At 36.1% G+C, this 20,340-nt stretch overlaps 1 protein-coding gene across 1 annotated transcript in view; it reads left to right on the plus strand.

The window, feature by feature from the left end:
• LOC126176497 (uncharacterized) overlaps nucleotides 1-20,340 on the plus strand; it is a 686,449-nt gene that overhangs the window by 637,985 nt on the left and 28,124 nt on the right. The window contains exons 27-31 of the mRNA XM_049923651.1: nucleotides 1,876-1,987; nucleotides 3,370-3,536; nucleotides 6,386-6,662; nucleotides 11,593-11,713; nucleotides 15,284-15,389. Coding sequence (XP_049779608.1) covers nucleotides 1,876-1,987; nucleotides 3,370-3,536; nucleotides 6,386-6,662; nucleotides 11,593-11,713; nucleotides 15,284-15,389 — 783 coding nt within the window. The remainder of the gene's footprint in view (nucleotides 1-1,875; nucleotides 1,988-3,369; nucleotides 3,537-6,385; nucleotides 6,663-11,592; nucleotides 11,714-15,283; nucleotides 15,390-20,340) is intronic.

The following is a 20,340-nucleotide window of genomic DNA, read 5'->3' on the forward strand; positions in this document are numbered from 1 at the left end:
TGTGCAATCAGGGACATTGCTCATGGGATAACATTTCATAAAAGTCTTATAAATTCATGGATTGGACAAACAGATTGTTGAGCTGGGTACTCCACTGTATGTCTATCACCTCATGTCAAATAATGAGGTACATTAGCATTGCAAAGTGAAAATAGTCTAACAAATAAATCGGAATCCCTCTTCCATTGTACAATGTCTAGGAATCTCTTTAAGGAGTAGTTATGAAAAATTGCAGTTTCTGAAATTTATTCGATCATGTCTGATCTGTAAATGACTGCCTTGAGTTAAGGGAAACATTTCATGTCGTGAACTTGAAGCAGATTTTTCCACGGGATTAATTTTTGTTTGATAGTAACAGTCTTGTCTGCCACGTGTTAAGATTCTCCCATTGCATTAAGACACTCAATGAATTCAAATAATTTGTGGTGTCAACAATAAAAGATTTTGTCACAACTCTGCTTATTTTGAATTTAGTTTTATTCCCTAATGGCCACCTTCAGTTCAGCAAGAATTCACCATCATTGATAAGAAAACAAGTGCATTGTATCGTCTTTGTGGCTGGTGTTGTAATGACAATCCAATAAATATTTTTCCAACTCATAATAGTGCAATGGTATATTAAGCTCTTTGCTTGGCCTTTAAATGATAGAAAAGGTAAGGCAATTCTGATTTGGTATTGGACAAGTGTATAGACACCATAGTAGTTCTAATGCAGTAAGTAATTTAATGTCAATAGTACCATCAGGAAACTACATGGTGTCTGACGGGGGGATTGTGCAGCTCTCGAAGCATCTGGCTGCAGCCTTCGTTATGCTCTTCCTCCTCACCCCTCAGCCCCCCTTGCTGCTGCACTCTAAGCTCTAGGTAGGAGCACGGCTGGAGCACTCACGCTCGCAGAGTGCTGTTTGACGAGGCCTGGTTTAAAGGATAGGTGAAATCTGTAATACATTGCCTTAATCATATAAGTTTTTTTCATCATTTGCTTGGAACTACAATACTGTAGTGGTACTCTGAGACGTTTTTTATTAATTGTTGTTGTTGTGTGGTATTATCCTAATTTACTCCCAAAAAACATAAATGTCTACTTAAGTCATCTTATTCGCATGCCCCTTATTCCATGTCTTACTTTTAAAGTTTTGTTCATCAATCAGCTCTCTACTTTGAAGTAACTGGAATAGAGGGAGAAACCAGTGGCAGAATCATTTTTGTGTAACAACACATTATTCATGTGGTATAAATTTTATTTGTTGGTGCATTTCAGTTGATAAATATGTTATTTTTTCGAAAATCTGCCACACTCATAGCTTGTTTGTATATATTCTCGTACACCACGTACACTGGTGGAGATTATTTAATTTGTTTCTAAATTTGTTATGTCTTTGCTGTGCTTTATACTCTCTGTAGTAGTTCGTTCTGGAGTATGTGTCACACACATATATCTTCTTTGTGGTTAAGTTATGCCCTTTTCCATTTCAGATAGTAATAACTCCTGTTTCGCTTTGTAACTCTGTATATCTTTCTCTAACAAAGCTGTCCAGTTATTCTTTAAGCACACTTTTTTATATGCACATATGTTGAGGATACAGTGTATCTAGAGATCTAAATTGTAGGTTTTTTTTTATATTGAATCTAGTAGAGAGACAAGACAATTCATATGTTGCAAGGAATCATAGTTTCTTTCTTTTAGACTGAAATTATAAATACATTAATGTAATATGCTTCAGCAGCAATTTATTTATTGAATTGCTTTGCCAAACTGTTGTGATTTGATTTTTGCACAGTTCTACATTTTCCCTTTAGAAAAAAAAATCTAATTTTTATGGAATTGTTAGGTACCATGTGTCCTCATGCAGAATTATGTTCAAATGTTTTCAGTTAATCCAATATGTGAGAAGATGCATCCTGATATTAGGAAATATTTCAGTAATGACGAAACAACATGGACTTACTCAGGATTGTCAGCTACAACTCAAGAACGAATACGAAGGTAAATAGCTACTCTCTTGCTACCACTGATGAACTAAGGGTTTTTTTTTTCCAATGACTGGTATGACTATTGTTTTTATTATTCTCATTTAGTTTTCTTTTGCTTTGTTATTTGTGGTTATTGACATTGTGATACAGTCACCAAGGTTTGTTTCTAATGAAATATAATATTGACAGCTAATCACTGTGAACAAAATCACATTGTTGTGCATTAATACCATGCATCTGAAAAATTTCAAAGTTTGTGGTTCCCTGTTTCAGTTTGCATATTGTAAAGCGAAGTTTAACATAGTGAATGTCCTGTCAGTAACTAATGTGTCTTTTTTATTCTTACTGTAAGTTAAATGTGAGATAGAAATAAAACAATCCGATTTTCATTAATGTAACTGCATCTAAGGGCCAATGGAATATGGCAAGTTTTGAAACATACAGATGCCGTTTGTTTTTCTTGCCTCTCCTTATGTAATCTTCCTCTATAAAAAAGTAAGCAGACTTGTTGTTGTGTACTGTACCTTTAGTTTTGATCTTTAAAAATAATGAAATATTTATCAAAACAACCTAGAACAGGATCTCCAGAAATTTAGATGGAGTCAGTCTAGAAGTAGTAGTCTTTGTGGAGTCGTTTTCAATAAATGATCAACCACATATTAAAAAATGAAGAACTTGAATTTCTGTGTAATGAAGAAATGTTATTTATGAAGTAAGGGTTCTATGTTTCAAAAATCGAACTGATTATTGTCTCGTTTGGAGGTTCGCATCATCTTGACTAATAGTCATACCTCATTATACAGAAATAAAATGCTCCTTCAAAGAACCCTCTTAACTATTCAAGAATGGTCATCAATCATGGCCCTCTGAATATGAAATACATATGCATTATGGACTATCGACAATCTGCTTTGGCTGTGACTAGCTAGGTATCAGAGAGAAGAATGGTGAATGATTGGGGATCTTGTAATTATATGTACAAATGAAGGTTCTCTAAGTGATGTAACAGATAGTCTAACATCTCACCAAATTGCCTGTGGCTCTGCTAAAGAAAAGACTAGTTGAAAAGCATTGATATGTGATTTGAGAACAGATGCCCTGATTACTCTGATCATTTGGCTAAAACCTCTTGTCACTCAGATGTTTTGTGGTTAGCCGGCAGGGCATGAAGGCATTATCAGGTAACCGGCAGATGTGCTTCATTTGAAATTGTTGTATTCTTTTCTGTAGATTTGTGTGTGTGTGTGTGTGTGTGTGTGTGTGTGTGAGAGAGAGAGAGAGAGAGAGAGAGAGAGAGTGCGCTTTCATGTTCATGCCATAACCTGATGCCTTTCCATACAGAATCCAGTTTTGAATTACATTTTTTTTCTATATGTTTATGTTGATTTGTCCTAGGTTTGAATTGGAGACCAAGGCAATGCTACAAAGAGACCTGACACGGCAGAGGCATGAGCAAGAGGAACGTGAGAAGGAACGTAGAAGGATAGAAGCAGAATGGCAGCAGGCTAAGCGAGAGCTTGAGGGGGATGACCCACTTGATTCTCTTGCAGACAATCCATCAGGTATGCTGCTGCTGATGATTCTCTCTCTCTCTCTCTCTCTCTCTCTCTCTCTCTCTCTCTCTCTGCTGTCCACATGCACTTATCTTACACCATCATCATGTAGTCCTAACAGCATTGCGTTGTGCATGATGACATATTGCTCTTTTCTTTCATTATATGAATTTCTGTGTTCATTGAACTTGTTCTGCAGATGATCCTTATAGATGATCTTTATGTTTCTGCACATCCCTTCAGAATTTGTTTGTTTTAACCCTTCCATGTGTTCTAACGATATTCTCTGTCTGCCCTTCCCATCAATATTGTTTCTGTCATCTCTTGCACTGATGCTTCCTTTTCATTAAATAGAATGTACACTATCGTAAGAAAATTCATCATATATGAATAAAAAATAAGTTTGTTGCAGGTTCTGTTATGTACCATCCAAATCGAGAAATTTGTTTTTCCCTACTTAGTTGCCCATTTTTATTTTGTTTTGCTTGTATTTATTCAGTTATCATCAGTTGTGGTAAGCTATATTCACAGTTGAATATACATGCTGAAATGCAGTCAGTGTGGTGCCAGAGTTCTGAGCACAATTAATATTTACTTTTTTGACACTTTCTTTTTTATCATCATTGGGATAAATTTCTGCGCAATCAGTTCTTGAACTGTGCCAACAGATTATCATAATATAGTAACTTTCTGTGTTAAGAGCAATAACGTAGTGCAAAATAGTTACAAATGACTATCGCTCATAGAAGTGCTCATGAGACTTAGGACCTTCCCACATAATTATGCGAGTCGAATAATTTTAGAAATCTTCTGATGTTTATCTTACTCTGACTTCTCCTTATTATTCAGTTAATATTTTACTTCATTATTGCTCATATGACTCTTGTGATGGTTATTGACTGTTGACTTTCTTATTGTTGTCCACTTATAGCAGCAAATTCATTTACAAATTGACTGCCCTTAATTTCTTCTTTATGTTGAATTCAGTCTCTTTATATATCCTTGGTGTGGCAGTTATGACTCTTCATCTAACATGGTTCCAATAACAGAAAGTAATGTGAGATACTCGTTCTGTTGTGTGTAAATTGTTTAGCTCTTGCACAGCTATCTGTTGGGTGAATGGACATGTTCAAATGCTACAGATGTAATAGTTTGAGCCCAGTTTCAATGTGTCATGCCTTTCAGTAGCAAAGATTTTGAAGGTTACGTTATTATTTTATTGGTGGCTGTGTGAAGTGAAATACAAGAACTCTGTGAGTATGTACTTACCACAGTTTGCAGTTTACAAATTATAATCATATTTGAAGCTTTTATATATATCATAATAGTAATGTACTTTTGTGAACCAAAAGAGTAAGGTTGTTTCAGTAAAAGTATTTAGATAAGTGATTATTCATAAACAATGAAATTTAAAACATACGCATCCACATCTCCCAATAGTTGTTTCATCAATATCTGTAAATGCAGGATTACTCAGCAATTCACACTTCAGTGTTTGGTAGAGTGTTGATAGAACCACTTTCAAACTATTTGTCTACCATTTTACTGTTCTGGGAAAAATGAACGCCTAAATCTGTGCGAGCTCTGATTTCTTTTATTCTATTATAATGCTTATTTCTCACTATGTAAGTTGAAATGTCATGAAATGATCTGAACAATAAAAAAGACATTGTTGTAATGATTGTCACTGCAATTGGCAAATCATATCCATGAAGTTTTCTCCCCTACTTGATGTCAACACAAAAAGAGCTGTCTTTCTTTGAACTTTTTCAGTTTTTCCCATCAATACTATTTGGTAAGAATTTAAAATGGTCATTTACTCTTTGTTTTCCATATTTTATACATAATTGAAAAATACATTTATGTTGTTAACTAATCTTCCGTTTGTTCTTGGTAGAACAACGTTTTAATAAATGAAAAGCACTAGTTTGCTTGCATTCTACAGTATATTGTAGAACAAACACAAACTAGTGTTTTTCATTTATTATAATTTATGTTCACAATGTAGATTATTCTGCAATCTTCTGTGTCTGAAAAAACAGCTTTATGATGATGATGATGATGATGATGATGATGATGATCTGTACATTATAGACGAATCTCAAGATAACTTGTGTTTTCTATATACTGTTCGCTGTGGTATATTGTAACTACTTCATCTACTTACAAGTTTGCCCAGTAGTCAATGTATCAAACTTGATTGCCTTCATATACTCTGTGCTTAGTTAATGTTTTGATTGTATTTTGATACTTCAAATAGTTACTGTTGTCGTCTTGAAGTTCCTCCTCGTTTTAGAGATGACCCTATTCAGAAAATGGAAGGAAATGAATGAACTTTGAAATACTTTTGGAGGTTTTTGGTGGTGATTATTCAGATGTTCCTAGTGAGAATTATGACCTGGATAACTGTGTGAATGACTGTTTTTATGGTTCTGAAAATGATTCCAGTGATAGTGACATATTAGAACTGTAAAGAAGCAGTGTTTTCAAGTGATTCTGACAATAATGATGAAAGTGATTTTATTCTTGTGAGTGATCCATTTTGAGACTGCCCAAATCTCACATGGGTACTGACTATGGCAGTGCCTGAGTGAGACCCGGGCACCATCTTGAATGTATTCAATGACCAACAAAAATGACACCTAAATCAGGGATTTTTTCTATTAAAATAATCGCTATGTCAGCTTATGTTTGCAAAAGACAGATTTCAAATCTGAAATTGGCACTCTTATTTTTATATAGGTGGAAATTATGAATATTGATGCGTGTTTGGAAAAACAGCAGGTAAACACGGTAATCATACTGAATTATTAATTTATTTACTTTTTTATTGGTTAAGATGATCTATATTTTTTTAGATATCACAAACAAAATTAAAAAGAGTGATACCTCAGTGCCATCTACAACAAGTCAGATACACAAAGCATCACCAGCAGCTGCATTTTTAACCAACACAATAATGCAGCAGCAAGCACTTCATGGAGCCCTCACAGCAGAAAGGAATAATAGCAAGGAGACAGGCTCTACAGTTCCTTCAAATAAAAGTACAACTGATCTTCACCATAAAATGCTCAGTAATGACACCTCACACAAACCAGAAGCTTCTGGGTCTCACAGCAGGAAACTGAATGAAAGGTAATTATTTTTCATCTCCTCTGTAACTTTGTGTGTTAAACTTTATTGTCCATAGTGGGATGGACTTGAAATAATATGTTTGTTATATGTTTCACCCAAGACATTACATTAAAATACTTGCATTTCTACTGAGGAGTGATTTCTGTACCCTGCACAACTTTGGTTTAGATTGAAAAAATTGCATTGGTTAGCAAAAGTCAAAATAAATTATAATTCTTTTTTCATAGACTGAGTGGTTGTCATATCTCACACCATTATTTTTATTGGAGTCAGGTTTTTCTGTTATTGAGATGTACTGTTTCATACTAATGATGGGACAGTTGACTCTTTTTAACAACTGATGGGTCATTCAGTTGTTTCTTCATGCAGTCAGTTTTTCAGTTGAATGAAAGAACCAAATGAAACTGCGCCCATGTTAGCTAAAATTAATGTCTTCACTCATTCACTAGGTTCATGTGGTTTCACTCAATACAAGACAAGTGATGTCTGTCATTTGTGACCATTATACAAGTGTTCTTACTCACTGACAGGGTTTGAGTGGTTTCATTCAGTGTGAGACAACTGACTGACCCAAGTCTGTTGGTTGCAGATGTCATACGAGTGTTTTTACTCTGGGTTTAAGTGATATTATTTATATAATTTTTTGGCCTTTTCAGTTATACATGAACCATGAGTAGGATTGACAGTTTTTTTTAGGGACAGGTAAAGTATCTCGTTTCAAGAAAACACGAATAAAATGTATATTTTTAAAGATAAAGTATTTTCAAAATGGGGGCATTTACTTAGTTAAATATGAATTTTCGTATTTGTGGCATTAGATATCAATTATTGGTTGTTTTTAAAAGTTTAATATCGTATTGGTTGTTTTTAAAAGTTTAATATCTGGTGCTGCACTGTAAATTTATATGAACATAAATGAACACACACTTTTTGTTAAGTTTGTTTCTTGTCTGTTTGTTCAGATATCTCAATAATTGTGTAGATTAAGGTACAGGCTTTCATGTAAAAATAAAATTATTGAGATATCTTAGCACGTCTTTTTTTTTTTTATTTCGAAATGGTACTTACTTAAAAAACACGCCTCATATATCACATTGGATTTATCTTGAGGATCACGTCTTACTCAGGTATATGGTTTCTTCCCTTAATATATACATATATTTATGTAATAATCAAACAATGGAAAATCAGGATGGAATGTAACAATACCAGAGAAGGAAAGTTGCTACTCACCATACAGCAAAGATGCTGAGTTGCGATAGGCACAACAAAAAGAATCACACAATTGTAGCTTTCGGCCATAAAGGCCTTTGTCAGCAGTAGACACACTGGTTTCAGTTCTCTGAGACTGCAGACGTGTGTGCAAGTTGCATTTGAGGCCTTTATGGCCAAAAGCTACAATTGTGCGATTCTTTTTGTTGCGCCTATTGCAACTCATCATCTCCACTGTATGGTGAGTAGCAACTTTTGTTCTCTGGTATTGTTGTATTTATGTAATAGTTAAGGCTCACCTGTTTTCATCAGGCTTTTGACACATCAGAATCATTTGCAGTATGATTTGTTTCCATTTAAGCGGTACAAACAAACAAAATACACATATAAATTTCAAACTCTACAGCATCTTAAAACACAGTAAATGCAAACAAAGGTTACCTCAGAGGTAGTCAAAATGGTTAACCAGCTCAGCATTCGCCTAGATGAGCGTGAAGAAAATGCGTAAAAAAACTACACTCAGGCTGGATGGCGCAAACGATTTGAAGTGACAGGGTATCAAACCAAGATGGCTCTCATCTTCGCAAGCCTGCCACATGGCGCACACACACACACACACACACACACACACACACACACACACACACACACACACACTTTTGAAATAATATCTTAAAATTACTCAGTTGTATTACATTATAACATCTTTTACCCTTGTCCAAATAAACTGTGAGCATACTGGCATGATGTTACTATGAGCACAGATAAATTTCAGTTAATTAGCATGGGGGAAAGTTATAATTTTGCAAATTGGGTTTCCCTGAATTGTACTTGGCTCTGAAGGCATCAAGAGGTTTACTGGAGGAATTTTTATACAATTATCTGGGGAAATTAGATTGATGGAAGTAAATAGATCATAATAAACCTTAGTTAAAATTCATTAAATGAGCTCTGGTCCATAAGCAGTTTCTTCATTTTAGTTATTAAAAACCCAGAGGCAAGAATGCTTAGATGCTCGTAAACACGTATAGGATCTTTACAATTTTGATCACATATATTTCAGAAACAGGAATAGTTAGAAAGGTGTTACTTATCGGTTGGTCACCCCCAGCAGATGGTACAGTGCGCGGAATAGTTGTTACAGACCAGGTACCACACCCAGGTCATGCAGACCCCCATTACATTGTTTTCTTTGCCAGGATCTGCAGAAACTATGAGCTTGCATCAGAGTAGCAACAGCACATGCTAACGCTAACATGCTAGGCTGGACATGGAACTGAAATATTGTCTAGATATCCCATGTGCTACAGATGGCACAAGCATTGAAGGTGACCACCACCCCCCTTCCCCTTTTTTGTGACTGTTACAATTTTTCTAGCACTTTTTTCTGTAGTTACGGAGGACACTTGTTAGTTCCATACTTAACAGTTAAGAAACCATTCACCCCATATTAGATGTTAATTTCAGCTGTATTATTATGCTGCTACTGGAAGGGTATTTTTCCACATGAGTAAAGTGTGAAGCTGCAACAAAACACAGTTTATTATAGAAACTATGAAAGCAATTATAGTGAGTAGAGTGAATCATTATGAAACTTGAGTTGAGGGTTTTCATATGATGTTGAAGAATAGAGACATGCTGAAGAAAATTTACAGCACTGATAAATACTGTATATCTGCTCGCAATCCTTCATCTTTAGAAGGTACTAATAACATGTAAATTAGTTTATTTATTGAAACAAATTAAAGTGGTAGTTTGCATTTATTACATTTAATTAAGACATTTTTGCAATATCAAAATTTTTAATACATCCTGAAGTTGGATCATTAAAATATGGTCACCTTAACACAATGAACTCTGCTAAGTGGATACCAGAACCTTAGGTGTGTATCAACATCATCCCACAAATTGCACATTTCTACCTCTCCCTATTTCTGAAATATATATGATCGAAATTACAAAGATAATTTTGGAACAACCTGTATTTTTCATACTTCTCTATTGAAACAATGAGAAGCCACCGAAATCAATGATCGCATACACCATGATGCCACCTTACCCGCCAGACAACAGAATATTTTAAATGTCATTTGCCTTCTACTCATCAAGCTGTATTAAAACTGACCGAATTTACATTCATATTCCTTACTGCAAATGAGCACTACATTTGAAAATGAATGTCTATATACTGCACTTTCACAAACCCTTGTTACTCTCGTGCGTAATTTATATCTGCTGATTGGTAGGAGGCACGCGCCCTCTGGCATTGTCAACGCTGAAACTCAAGCATTGAAACATTCCTCTTCTCATATCCCCACTCCCAGTGGCACATCATAACCATCAGCTTAATGTCTGCAGACTGTGCATGTCAAGGAAAATAAGCCATTTTGACCTTGATGTCCGAGGTTTTTGAAATTTTTGTCTGGCGGTCAGCATTAATGGAACATGGAGCAACTTAATCCACAATATATAAATCGGTTTTAAATGACGAAAAGAAAAATTACTCCATTTTGTATATAATTAAATGAACATATATGGTGCTTATTTTAACTTTGGCATACCCCCTGAGATATGACTTCACTTACTCCAGGAGGGTGGAGGGACCCTACCATCTGATGGTATGATGTAGTGCTGCTTTAGTTCAACTAATGAAAGTTCTGGAGGCTGGCTTCTCTCATAAAATGAAGGGATAGCTCAGTCAGCTAAAACATCAAAGAGTGGTTTCAATTGAAAGAATGAACACATGGTTCAGCCTACAGAAAAACTACTAGCTTGAAAAGAAAGAATGAATTCTGACTTATTCAGTCAGTGTGCAAAACTACACTGCTCTCAGATGTTTTCACTTGGTTGCTCTCACAAACTGCTTCACTCGGGGTGAAAGGGGGGGGGGGGGGGGGGTTGTAATCCAACTGACGTGTGAAACAACAACCAACTGACTCACTCCCACAGACTGGTTTCATCAAAAGAATGAGTGTGTAATCTAACCAGTAGAACGATTGTTTTTGTTTGGTTACTCTCATAGATTAGTTTCACTTAAAAGAATGAATGAATAATTCAACCGATACATAAAACTACAACAGAACCAGTCTGTTGTTTTCCAACAACTGAATGAATCAATTTTTTTTTCATTCAGTTGTTTCCTTCACTATTTCATACACAAAATGTTTTTGTCTCTTCCCCCTCCCTTCTCCCCAATTTCTCCAACCGAGCAAGGTGGCGCAGTGGTTGGCACACTGGACTCACATTCGGGAGGCGACGGTTCAATCCCGTCTCCGGCCATCCTGATTTAGGTTTTCCGTGATTTCCCTAAATCGCTTCAGGCAAATGCTGGGATGGTTCCTTTGAAAGGGCACGGCTGATTTCCTTCCCCATCCTTCCCTCACCCGAGCTTGCGCTCCGTCTCTAATGACCTCGTTGTTGACGGGACGTTAAACACTAATCTCCTCCTCCTCCCTCCAACTTCTCCACCCACTTCTAATTAAAATTTCAGGACCGCAGCACAGTTGCTTTATTTGCACACTCCTCTTGTTGTTGTGTAACTGACCCTTTAATGCATAATTTTGTTTAATTAGTTTGTAATTTCACTTGCATGAAATGTTTTCCATATGTAATTCTGTGCTGGCTCTCTCTCTTATCATTGTTTGTTTTCGTCGCAACCCATACAGCTGTTTTTGACTTTGCTAGTCTGAAGAAAATTTCTGTTTTTGTTTTGTTTCAGCCAGCCTCGAAACTTATTGAGACGCGGCAGCTCTGCAGAGAACCTGCAGGCACTTGAGGAGGTTTCTCAGAAAGGTGTTATTAATAGCATGCTCAAGAGACTAAAGACTGAAAAGGAGAATGTAAGTTCTATTTGTGCAGTACATGTAAAAAGTGGGAAGTGAGTGAGGCAGAATAAAACCACAATTTGAAGCACGTCATTCACCCTCTCTTCCTACCCTGCACACGCGCGTATCAGTTTCTCCATTTCAAAGAACAGAAAGCCTTAAGCCTTAAAAGAAAAAGTGTGTGTGATATATGAAAAAAATAGCAAATTCTTAAAAATATCTCTGGTAGGATGACGATCTTTCAAGCACTCGCATTCTTGTAGCTGATCCCTGAATTTGGGCTTAACACTAGAATAGCGGAGCTCCTGACATCCCTAAAACAATGGAAATGGTTCCTTTTTAACCTGCATAAATATTTTCATATTTCACTCAAACAAGTCCTTTATTTTAGTGTAAGTTAAGGCATTCAAGTTGGAACTCAAGTAGGACTCATGGAATGACAATTAGCCAGATGACCAGTGCCCCAGTATTGCTCATGCAGTGCGTAAAAATTCATAGCTGCCACTGTACTTCCTCCCCTCTATCTGTAACTAGTAGTCAGTACAAGGAAAGGTCTTTCAATTGTGCCATAGTTTTAAAATTCTGACCTTATCTGTACTCACATACGGCACCTTTTATGTTGCTGCTTGGTGTTGCATTCATACTACTTTCATCTGTCAATAAGAGTCACAAGGGAAAAATGTGCCAAAAAGATACATCGTGGTTGTGTCCTAATTGTAATGTTGCTCTCGGTATGTGTGCATTTTCAGAACATACAGCTCTCAGGCAAATTATGTATAAGAATGGTGTGTATGTCTGTTAATTTTAATGTATCATAAGACAGTCTTTACAAATATATAAATGAGGTTTCATCGTTCCAAATGACACACCACACAGATTTATTGCATTTACAGTTCCAAAGCTGTGATCTTGTTAAAAACAGCAATCCAGCTACTCCAACCAAAGTGACTGATGCCAATCTCAAGAGTGATAATCCCTATCTTTATGCCAATTGTAATAATAATTATTTAACATGATAATCAATACATTATTTACTTATTTCAGCAGAAAAGAAAGAGAGAGAGAGAGAGAGAGAGAGAGAGAGAGAGAGAGAGAGAGAGAGAGAACAATACCCTACCGGTTGATTGTTGCTCATGCTAACTCGTTCCTTAAATTGTAGACTTTCATGTATTAACTACTGGTAGGACCTTCTAGACATGATCAGTATATGTACTCCATATTATACTTGCATGTATTCTGTACACGGTTTTGTTGTAATTTTTTTATTCAAGTCCTTGAAATCTTCTAGATGCAATTGGCACTGGTGGTCTCAGTTTTATGTGCAAATTTTTTTCTCATGGCTCTGTCGCAGCTTACACAGTTGTTGCTCTGGTCTTAATGCCTTTGCTAAGACTGATTTGGTACTACTACTGCTTTCTGTTATCCATTTCCTACTGATTGACCCCCTGATTTTGAGCTCATATTCTTGCCACATTGCATTACGATATCATTGATATATTATACCTTGCCAGAATCATGAAAATGTGTACTTTTATTTAGTGTAGGAATATTACATCTTGGTTAAAATGGAGTGACATAAGCAGTAATATTTAAGATAAACCACGCATTCTCTAGCTTTTTCAGTGAGTGTCATCTTTAAGGACAAATAAAAATTGGACCATAATTAAGAGAAAAATTTCCTTTGGCACAGTTTAGAGGTACAACCTTGTTCTATTTACAAGCATATTTCATTATTTCCTGACTACTTGTTTCTTTGCTATAACGACAAACCTAAGATGCTGTGATTCAGCTTACCATTGTAGCTATTGCAACGGAGATGTAGGCTTCGTGTCTATTTTGATTACAATAATGCATTCACTGTGCTGTTCATAGTAGTTTAATTGCATTCCTGGTTCCTTATTTTTTATTAAACCTACTCCTGTGTTACATCTATTTGATTTTGTAACTGTAACCCTGTATTCACCTGATCAGAAGTTCTATTCCTCCTGCCATAAACTTCACCGATTCCCAATATGTAGCTTCAATTTCGCAATTTAAATGTTCTAACCTGCCTGCCCAATTAACGGATTTTACATTCCACACTCCAGTACACAGTATAGCAGTTTTGCTTCTCCTCATAATGATATCCTTCTGAGTAGTCCCCACGTGGAGATCCAATGGGTTAGTATTTTACCTCCGGAATAATTTACCCAAGAGTATGTCATTATCATGTGACCGCGCAGTAGAGCTGCATGCCTTTTAAAAAAAATTATGGCTTTAGTTTCCCCTTGTTTTCAGCCATTTGTAGTACTAGCACAGCAAGGCAGTTTGTGTTGATGTTACAAGGCCAGGTCATTCAATCATGCAGACTGTTGCACCTGCAGTTACCGAAAAGACCGCTGTCCCTCTTCAGGAACCACATGTTTGCCTGGCCCCTCAACACATCTTCTGTTGTGGTTGCACCTGTGGTATGGCTATATGTATCACTGAGGCATGCAAACCACCTCACAAATGGCAAGGCCCATGGTTCATGAGATATGACATTAAAAATGTTGATGCTTACTAAGACTGCATATGTGATTGTTCTGTCCTTTTGAAACAATATTTCCTCAACTTTGTACTAAGCAAATTTTGGAGCAAACATTCCTGTAAGTCCACAAATATATGCTAAGTTTCTGTCAACATTTCCGTCTCTTTTTACACTCTGTTTGAAAGTTTGTGCACAGTTTTTAGTTTTCCAAGTATCTTTCTTGAACTTGAAAGCTCTTCAAAAGTTCTGAACCCATGTTTTAATTACTCATGTAGACAGAATCAGTAAACAATGATGAATGTTAAATAGTTACAGGAAGCGTCATGCATAGGTTCACAAGGATTATGGTTCTTATAAAATTCTTTTACACTGTGCATTTGGTGCCGGGGAACCAATTGCTTGGTTGTTAGGTGCCAAACAGTAATGGATGTGTAATGTGGCAAACAGATATGCCCACCTATGTCCCAATGACATAGCACAATTCATGCACTTCTCAAAATCACTCTTTATTCTGACTCACCTTGTATCTATTTGAAAACTAGTGAATTTCATGCAGGGTAATTACTGGATTGATCATATTTTATTTGTTGTTTGCTTCTCTCTGTGAAAAATGTTCAAAGGTGGTTACTCCACTTTGCATACCATATGAACATTTCTCTTAAAAGTTCGTGTATTTCCTCTACCAATATCAAAAATAGGTAGTTATTGCTTGTGAGTTTAAGCTGAAAAGTTGCAGCACAATGACTGTAATCTAAAATTGGATGTGGTGCAGTCATATTTTTAAGAGCAGCATAAAATATATTTTAAAATGAGAATTTCAAGTTTTTTATTTATAGATGTGTGGCTTTTGGTACATGTATCCCTTATCATAACTCATTCACTTGTTGTTCAGTTACATCTTTTTTCATATGTATCAATCTGTGTTTTGCACAGAAACTTTGATAAGAAGTATTCTGTTTTCCTGGAAATATGTCGAAAAATGTATATGATGAGTTTGGAATGATGTATGCAATTTATAACATAATACATGTGAAGTACTCAACTTTCTGTGTAGCAACTCATCTTTTCTGCTGCAGGTGGAGCTATCTCAGCCCCTTACATCTCTTCGTTGTGGTTCTCTGGATTCGTTACATGAAACTCACTTGACTGAACATCCCACTGCAAGTGACATATCTGATGATGGTAAGTTGTCGTTATTGGGTGTTGTTGGGTTTCAAAAAAGAAAAGACATATTTTCTTCATGAATGCAATGTAATTGTGATGTTTCTAAAATGAATCAAATATGGTTTAAGATTTATTCTTTGCAACAAGGCATCAATACAGAAGGAGCAATTATATTTTCTTGCAGCATGTAGAAAATTAAATAACGAAATGGTATATATTAGTGAGCTTTCTATGAAAACATCAGATTGGATGCAGGTTTTATCCAATATTTGTTTGTTGTGTGTTTGTTCATAATTAAGTTCTGAATATTGAAGTCACTGCTTCCATTTGCAGGCATTTATAATATACAGTTGTTATATTCAAGTTTATTTACTCATATTGTGCTATCATTGGATTATGTTTAAGTACTATAGCAGCCTTGTTTGCAGATGTGTGCATGCAGTCTGGCTTTTGCAGCCCAGTCACAGGAATTTCATACTTATAAAAAGGCAGGGTCAAATGTGAAAGCAGCCATGCTATTTATCAGCTATCTTTCCCATTCTCTGTCATTGTTCACACCACTCCTTCCGTGTCCAAACCACGTACTGCCTTCTCCCAGCACTAAACTATTCCTCACTTGCCATGGCATGGTAACACTCTCTCACTCTCTCTCTCTCTCTCTCTCTCTCTCTCTCTCTCTCTCTCTCTCTCTCTCTCCCGCCCCCCCCCTCCCCCTCCCCCCACTCCTGCCTTGTACTACCCATTTCTTGCCTTGTCTTCCTTTCCTTAAACCCTCCCCTCGTCAATCCACCCAGCAACTGCTCTCAGTAATCAATGTTGATGCAGCCATGATAGTTGTGTTTGGGTGCCTGTGGAGTTGTACATGTGAAAACGAGTACTTTTTCAGTAGGAAAAGAGAAAGATTTTAAACATATTTTCAGAGAATGCAATATTTTAATTTCCTCGCACAGGCAGTAAATTTGTTGAGCATATGTCACATAAACACAAGTATATCTTTTTTACTGAAATATTGATATAAACTAAGATCAACATTTCTTTCTCCTCTCCCTCGTAATGAATGGAAGAAAATAAAAGAAAGAGAATGTGGGGCAGGGTGGTGGGGGGAGGAGAAGGCCTATCATATTGATAAACAAAACTGTAATTAATCTAGGCACATCAGCTGTCCATTCTTCATGTGATAACAGTTAATAATCATTTGCGTGGAATGTGCTCTCTGATCCCATTGAGAATGTAACCTTATAACAGTTCTTAAAATTTCATATTGTGTGATGCACTTTTAAACAGTCACATACTATACACAGATACACATTTTGCACAAAAACATTGTAAAGTGACATTGGGATGCCTGACCTCGGCACTGAAGTAGACATTAAGACATTTACCTGTAATTTGAAAACGGTGCAGTCATAACTGTGATCATTGTTCAGTGAGCAACTTCAAACATGAGCATCTCAGAATAGCAGTTGCAACCTACATCCTCAGTTATTTGTTGGATGTATTCCAGTTAATAATTATTAAATGTTATTGATCTCTCTCTCTCTCTCTCTCTCTCTCTCTCTCTCTCACACACACACACACACACACACACACACACACACACACACACACACACACAAGGCTTAATTCATTGATTGTTTTAACTCCATGTGCGATATAACCTTTCTGCACCAATAGGACACTAGACGCACTGAAGATGGTTACACTGAAGCTGAAATCTAGTTAGGTCTAGAATAAAATACAGATTGATACATGCTGTTGGCTCTGTTCGTTCCTGGTTATACACTTATGTAATGGTTATATAAGCCACATACATTTATCTGTTTTAGTGTACTATAATCAATTTAAAATATTTCATGCCAGTCATCAGATGATTGAATGTCCAGATATCACTTTCTCTTCTGTGGCTGAATTCTTTGCTTGATATTCTTATTTATCTAGTGGAAAACTGGCTGAACAATTTAACATAAATTATCAAGCACTATTCTCATTTATAAGGAAAAGAGCAAGAGGTAGTGCATTTTTATGATATTTTTACTAGCCTGTTGGCTTCCACCATTTGTGAGCCAGATGGGTTGTTGCATTTATTTTCTGAGCCCAATCCTTGAAGCTAAACATCACTTCCACTGTGTAACCATTTGACAGGGAGAATGTTGGCATTGTACAAAGTATGAAACCATTGGATTAAGACATAAATCAGATGAACAGACATCTGATGATGAGGATGGAATGACTGTTCACAGTGTTACACAGTACACATCTTTGTTTACTGGGTAACAGCAAAACTGGACTATCCATCACTTGGAAAGTATTGGTGATTGTGCAACATTGCTTTCATTGAAAAGCACGGATAGAAATCGAAAAGCATGGATAGAAATAACATCCCTTTTTTATTAAAGAAATAAGCAATGCCAGAATAGTTCATTTTTTTCATGGGTTGGGGTTGGTGGTTTAGCAGTCCATTCTTCTTTTGTATACACTGTCATATTTCACATTCTACACAACTTAATTTCTTATATTCATCCACAGACACAGTGCCTTCAGAATTTCATCTTCATAGCTATAAGTAAGGTACAAGACATTTTTATTCCTCCAGTTCCCCACCCCTACCCCATAGACACAAAGTTGCACTCACATTCAAAGTTGAAGCAGTAACTGTTAACAAATTACAGTAAAAAATAGGTTTATTGAATGCTGTTTTCAGCATTATGTGACCATGAACATGGATTAATTGGATTTTGTTGGAATGATTGTAACTTCTGTTGTTTTATTTGAGAAGTTAAACATCTTGCATATATTGCTTTTCACTGAGATTAAAGATTCAACTAAAGAGAACAATTTACCACCTCCCCCTTTTTTTTATTAACTGTGTTATCAGAACTTTGAATGTGAATGCAAATTTGTGTCTCTGGGGCTGGAGCGGGGAATTGGAGGAAGAAAAATGTCTTGTACTTTACTGATAGCTGCGAAGATGAATTTTGAAGGCACAATGTCTGGAGACAAATACATGAAATTAAGTAGTGAAAAATGTCAAACGTAAAAATGGTGGTGTCTACACATGAAGAATGGATTTTGCAAGCAACTGAAGTACAAGCAAGCATTTCTCTGGAATTATAGGAAAATTCTCAAGAGCTGTTATTAAAAAAAAATATCAATATGAATTGATTTGCTGTAGCACTATGAATTTACAAATTCGGTATGCCTACAAATCTAATGCAATGCAAAGCAAGTGTTAGAACCCTGCAGATACCCAGCGTGCACTTTCATTTAATTAATGAAACTAAAAATCTATAAAAATTTTAGGCATCAGACAGTAGTGTTACTTCGATAATGTTGATAAAAGTACATTTCAGAATACTTCTGTCATAATTGAGCATTGAGGCACTATTTTTCTCATTTATGCAATATAAGTAAGAACTTAGTTGTTGTCCAGGATGGTAAGTGCCTCTCTGTGTAACATGTCCTGTCCAATAACTTCTATGTCTGTCATTTGACTATTTATTTATTTTATTTATTTATTTATTGTTCTGTGGGACCAAATTAAGGAGAAGTCTCCATGGTCATGGAACGAGTCAATACATGGAATTATAACACGATAGTAGAAACAGATAAAATGAAATATAAAAAACATATTCAGGCGATAAGTCTCAAGTTTAAATAAAGACAATCAACAATGTAAAACGGGAATTTGCTTAATTTTTTAGCTCTTCCAGGAGCTCCTCGACAGAATAGAAGGAATGAGCCATGAGGAAACTCTTCAGTTTAGACTTAAAAGAATTTGGGCTACTGCTAAGATTTTTGAGTTCTTGTGGTAGCTTATTGAAAATGGATACAGCAGAATACTGCACTCCTCTCTGCACAAGAGTCAAGGAAGTGCATTTCACATGCAGATTTGATTTCTGCCTATTTTAACTGAGTGAAAGCTGCTAACTCTTGGGAATAGGCTAATATTGCTAACAACAAACGACATTAAAGAAAATATATACTGTGAGGGCAATGTCAGAATTCCCAGACTAATGAATAAAGGTCGACAAGAGGTTCTCGAACTTACACCACATATATCTCGAACAGCCCATTTTCAAGCCAAAAATACCCTTTTTGAATCAGAAGAATTACCCCAAAAAATAATACCATACAACATAAGTATATGAAAAGTATGCGAAGTAGACTACTTTTCATGTTGAACTGTCACTTATTTCAGGTACTGTTCTAATGTAAATAAAGCAGCATTTAGTTTCTGAACAAGATCCTGGACATGGGCTTTCCACAACAGCTTACTATCTATCCGAACGCCTAGGAACTTGAACTGTTCCATCTCGCTTATAATATGCCCATTCTGTCTGATCAAAATATCGGTTCTTGTTGAAATGTGAGTTAGAAACTGTAAAAACTGAGTCTTACTGTGATTTAGCATCAAATTATTTTCCACAAGCCACGAACTTATTTCATGAACTACATTATTTGATACTGTTTCAATATTACACACAAGATCCTTCACTACCAAGCTGGTGTCATCAGCAAACAGAAATATTTTTGAATCACCTGTAATACTAGAAGGCATATCATTTATATAAATAAGAAACAGCAGTGGCCCCAGCACCGACCCTTGGGGAACGCCCCACTTAACAGTGCCCCATTGGGACTGAACATCACTACCACTCTCAATATTGCGGAGAATTACCTTCTGCTTTCTGTTCTTAAAGTAAGAGGTGAACCAATTGTAAGCTACTCCCCTTACTCCATAATGGTCCAACTTCTGCAGTAATATTTTGTGGTCAACACAGTCAAAAGCCTTCGTTAAATCAAAGAAAACACCTAGCGTTCGCAACCTTTCATTTTATCTGTCCACAACCTCACAGAGAAAAGAGAATATAGCATTTTCAGTTGTTAAACCATTTCTAAAACCAAACTTTACATTTGACAGCAAATTATGTGAATTTAAATGCTCCAGTAACCTTGTATATACAACCTT

This window comes from Schistocerca cancellata, chromosome 3 (assembly GCF_023864275.1).
Source record: "Schistocerca cancellata isolate TAMUIC-IGC-003103 chromosome 3, iqSchCanc2.1, whole genome shotgun sequence".
Taxonomy (NCBI): Eukaryota; Metazoa; Arthropoda; class Insecta; order Orthoptera; family Acrididae; genus Schistocerca; species Schistocerca cancellata.